Consider the following 5,190-nt stretch of genomic DNA (forward strand, 5'->3'; position numbering starts at 1 on the left):
CACATAAATAGAAATTTAATAAATAAATTTTAAATTTATATTTATAGCTATATAATAAAGATATTTTGAGAAATTTAATATATATATATATACCTTTTTAGTTTTACAGATAAATATATATATCTATTTTTTTATTTTTAATCTCATTCATTAATTTCTTTCATCCAATGATCTTAAAAGAGTTTTACATAGTGTAAGTTGATCATATATATATGTGTGTGTGTGTCTAAGTTTTTTAGAGATAAAAATTCATGAACTCACATAATAAATGTAGATATTTGAAGTAAAATAATAAATATAGATTGAATTGAGGAATATTTTTAAAAAAATACTTTCAACTGAAATGAAATACGTGATAACTTGATAGGAGTTCCCAACTCAAATAAGATCAACAACTCCAATAAGATGAACAACCAAAGAGGGCAAAACATAGATTTCTTTTGTATCTTGAAATCATAATTGACAATGGAAAATGTATTTTTATTCATTTAGAGGTACAATAATAATACTAAAAAATAAAAGTTAATTCCTTTTTATTGTTGACCCGCTTCTTTTTTTAATCGTGACACACCTAAATTTGGTGAGTGAATCTTTTAATATAGATTTTCTGCATACACAATAATTCTTTTTTTAATAATATATAAGTGGTTTCCATGACTTCTACTTCTATACTTTTCTATCATTGGAATCTATGAAGGCCCAGAACTAGAGTAGCGGAGTAGTGTTGCCTTAGTTTAGGTGGTAACCCATTTGACTTTATTCCTTCTAGTAGCTTGTTATCGCTGACTACTGTGTATTCCTTCCCTTCATGTTTCCTCTGTTTAAATTTAGCCGGGACTTACATTTCTGTATATATGCAGAGATTATTACGCAGGGATTACTTCCCATTACAGACGTGCATATGAAGACTGCATATGAAGACTGTTCAACTATGTATTTATTTATTTATTTATACATGCATTGCATTTTATCATTATTTTTAATTTCCTTGACTGCCGGAGGTGTTCTACGGAAGTTGCTCTCAACCTGGCGTTGAGGGCAGCCTACTACACTACCTCCCCCTTACCCATTACATAAGAAAATAGGGTTTTATTGTTGTAATTGTAAGTGGTTTCCAAATTTTAAAGCTTTTTATTAATATTTAAGTGGTTTTTAAATTTTGAAGCAATATGCAAGTTTTTTGGGCAACTAGATTTAACAACTTATCGTACACGTTTCTTGAGGGGACAAACTTACTAATTTAATATTAAAAATAAGAAATAATAATATATTTATTAAAAAAAACAATGAGTTAATATTTCAATCAATCTTTTTTTACTCATTTAATTATTTTAATTGATTTAAATATGTGTAAAATTAAAAGATTTTATATTATATAAGTGAGTCATAACATATATTAATATTTTTCGGTGACACGGGCCCAACTAATGCTTTAGATGTCTGAAAATACGTTGAAAGATAGTTGAAGAAAAGCAAAGAGTGAGAGTCAATACCTACTTACTTTGAGGGCCATCATCAAGGTTTTTTTTTTTTTTTTAAATTAGCCATCATCAAGCTTGTTATGCAGCTATGGAGTCCCATCTCATTATTGGCTTGTACTGCAACAGAAAGCATCATTGGATGGTGCAGTGGAATTTTGCATTTCAACCCAGCTTTGATGTTCCATATATTTCCTAAATTGTGAAGCAAACAGGAAAGGTTGTGATAGAAAAAATCGAAATCGGATGATAAATATTTAAAATTTACAAAAATTCGCATTATCCTTTGCAGCATTAAAATACTAATTGCAAAAGCAATTTGAGCCTCTGCCTAACCCCTAAAACTAAGTTCCTTGGAGACTGTTGGAAACTAGAAAGGAATACGTGTGTGCCAATTTTTAAGTTTTCTCCGTGTCGTACATGCAACTCAAGCCGCACATTACAACTTATCATTAAATCCGAGACACATTATTAATTAATTTATTTTTATTAAGTAAATATTAAAAGAGTAAATTATACGTTTAATATTTATGCTATCATTTTTATTTCGTTTTTATACTTAAAGTTTATTTTTTTTCAAAACCATTAGTGACAAGGTTGATGTGACATGATATGTCAATTTTTTTTTTATTTTCCACATCACCTTTTTATTTCTCTATCAATATTTTTTTAATTAATTTTATTCAACCAATTAAATGATTATAAGTGTCACCAACTATGTGGATAAGATAAAATAAAATAAATTATTCTTACTCTTAGCAAATTAAACCTAAGCCTCTTACATGAAATGCAAGATAATCAACCATTGAATAAAACTAGTCATTTAAACTAATTTCATCATATTATGTATTTAACTTATATAATAATATCACTACAAAATAAATATTTTTCGATGATTATAAATTCTGAATATGTGACATTTTACATTAATATTCAAAAGTTTAGTTAATCAAATAAAATGTGAATATGTTTTTATTATATCAAACTAAATACTAACTTATATCATTATTGTATTAAAGAATAATTTTACTTTATTTAAATATTAAATAATTATTTATATATATTTATATTAAATTATTTAAAAAAATATTTATGACATTATAAAATTATCTATTTAATTTTTAAAATCATATTATTTATTTATTGAAACAATACTAACTATTTATTTGAAATAATATTATTTTTAAATTATATATTTAATTTTAAATAATATTATACGGAACCAAAATAATAGTTAGATACTAAAGGTATAATTTAACCTAAATTTCAAATTATATAAAATTAAATAAATAACTTAAAGTAATATTATTTTAAATAATTAATTAATTTGATTTTAAAAATTAAATATATTTTTATAATATTATAAATATACTTTTTTATAATTTCATATTATTTTTATAAAAATATACACATTATTTAATTATTTTTTACTTTTAAATAAAGTGAAAAATTAGTATTTTTATATAATATGATATAAGTAAGTATAAAGTTCGCTAATAAAAAAATCACATTATAGTTGAGTAGTTAAGCTTTCAGTCATTAATTTAAAGTGTCACATATTTAAATCTTATAATCATATAAAATTTTTAATTTTGTGGTGATATCGTTATATAAATTAAATTTAAAATATAGTAAAATTAGCCAAATGTCTAGCTGAGCTCATTGGTAGGGTGATTCCTTTCTTGTGTAAGGGACCCAAGTTTTGTTCACACTATTAGCAAGAATGGTTTTTTTTATCTTTTTATCTAATAGGGGTAGAATGAATTTTATCTTTTTTATCCAATAGGTGGTGACATATTAATTGAATAAAATTATTAAAAATACGAATAAAGAAAAAGATGTCGTGCTAATTAAAAATACAAAAATTTGGCATGTCATACCAATAAGTATTGTTGTTAATGATTTAAAAAATTAAAGTTTAGATATTAAAACGAAATAAAAATGATAATTTAAGTATTAAACGTGTAATTTACCCTTTTAATATTTAATTCATAAGAATAATTTAACTAGGTGTGTTTTGGTGTGTTGTTTTAATGATGTATTATATGTACAATTACATATAAAGAGTTGGAGCAAACAACAAGAATTCCCAGTGTAATTAGTAACAAACCAATCGTAGAAGTTTAACAGAAAAGCTAGTTATTAGCCTCAAAAGATTGAAAGTTGAACAGAAAAGCCAGTTATTAGCCTCAAAAGATAGACATTCCACTGTAACAACAGATTGGAATCCCAATAACCAGAAAACGAATGGGTTTTTCTTTCGTGGGGAAGGGGAAAGACAAACACTCTCAAGCTCAATCTCTGTTGTGCTTGTTGGTGATGAAAAGTTGAGCTTTGCTGTCGTCTTGTTCTGCAAGGTAATCTTTTCGGACATCATCAACAAGCATGAGACAGATCAACCAGAATAGCGAAGCATTGAGGGCCATGAAAGCCGCGCCGCCGAATAGACCCGTCTTGGCGGTGGGACATGTCGACTTCAAGTCCTTATGAACGTTCTTAGTTAAATAGGGTTTTAAAAAACGGTTTGCGACCGCGATTTCGTCGCTGTCCAAGTTACTCGCGACGGCCGTAATAGTGTCCGAATAGTGTCCGCGAAGATCGCAATAACGTTCGTAACAGCCGCAATCACGTAAATTTAAAATAATCGAAAATCTGACCGCGATTTGAAACCCTAGTTAAATGATGGAGCTCAGTGATCGTTACCCACGATAACATCCCCGCGGCCAATATTGATAGTGCTCTGCAGGTTTGCTCACCTCGTAATTAGTTGATTGTTGAATTCAAATACCCATATTAGTTATTAGTTTTAAATTCTAATTATTTTGAGTATGGAAAAAACTAGTTTATTTATTAGGTAATCAAACTTGAGTGATATATATATACACTCACAGGGTGATGAGGAAGAACACCATGAAAGAGATGCTTCTGAAAAATACATGAGGAGGAATAGATCTGCCATTGTAAGGATAAAAGACAGCGTAATGTCCCACTAAAACTGAAACACCCAGTGATGCAATAGACAAGAAGCCTAGAGCAACGGTCCGATCCGATGGATACTTGCAAATTAGTTTATCCCTCCCTATCAGAATTTCTGGATTTCCATGTGGCGGCTGTAAGAGAATCAAATAAAAAAACAGAAAACACCTTAATGAAATCAAAACCAACATTTCCATAATGAAAAAGGTTTAAACTTTAAGTGTAAGCGTGGAAGAAACCTTTTTGTTTTCAGCGACAACACCAAATATGAGAGATATTACCCCAAACAATGCAACGGTAGAGGCAATGGTTTTCATCCCTGGCGCCATGATTACAAGCCAGAAAGGAGAAAAAAATAAGAGAGAGAGAGAGAGAGAGAGAGAGAGAGAGAGACTATACCACAATAAATAGTGGCCACTTCAGCTCTGTTATTTATGAGATTTAGAGGTCATAGAAATCATCAGTATTTTAGGCATCATGGATATCATCGCCACCATTGTTTTGGTGGTAAGAAAAGAGAGAGAAGGGTAGTTTTGCGGTGCGGTGCCTAAAAACCGGTTAATATACGTGTGTGATTAAACAAGTGATCGGTTAAAATTTATATCGGTTATGTTATATTATTTAACCGGAAATATTATAAAATACAATAACATACTAGGTAGCGCTTATATAATGTAATAGGTAGTGCTTATATTTACCTATTTTATAAGTAAACCGGTATATTTATACCGATAGT

The 5,190-nt window shown here is 28.5% G+C and overlaps 1 protein-coding gene across 1 annotated transcript; it reads right to left on the reverse strand.

Annotated features, from left to right (window-relative positions):
• Nucleotides 1-3,763: 3,763 nt before the first annotated feature.
• LOC120170635 lies at nt 3,764-4,805 on the reverse strand. The gene is made up of 4 exons (XM_039178561.1): nt 4,694-4,805; nt 4,368-4,588; nt 4,149-4,218; nt 3,764-3,973 (listed from the first exon to the last, which is right to left on the reverse strand). The coding sequence occupies exons 1-4, from the start codon at nt 4,781-4,783 to the stop codon at nt 3,773-3,775; spliced, it is 582 nt and encodes a 193-aa protein (XP_039034492.1). The 5' UTR covers nt 4,784-4,805; the 3' UTR covers nt 3,764-3,772.
• Nucleotides 4,806-5,190: the final 385 nt, after the last annotated feature.

This window comes from Hibiscus syriacus, unplaced genomic scaffold (assembly GCF_006381635.1).
Source record: "Hibiscus syriacus cultivar Baekdansim isolate YM2019G1 unplaced genomic scaffold, ASM638163v2 tig00111783_pilon, whole genome shotgun sequence".
In the NCBI taxonomy this organism is placed as follows: domain Eukaryota; kingdom Viridiplantae; phylum Streptophyta; class Magnoliopsida; order Malvales; family Malvaceae; genus Hibiscus; species Hibiscus syriacus.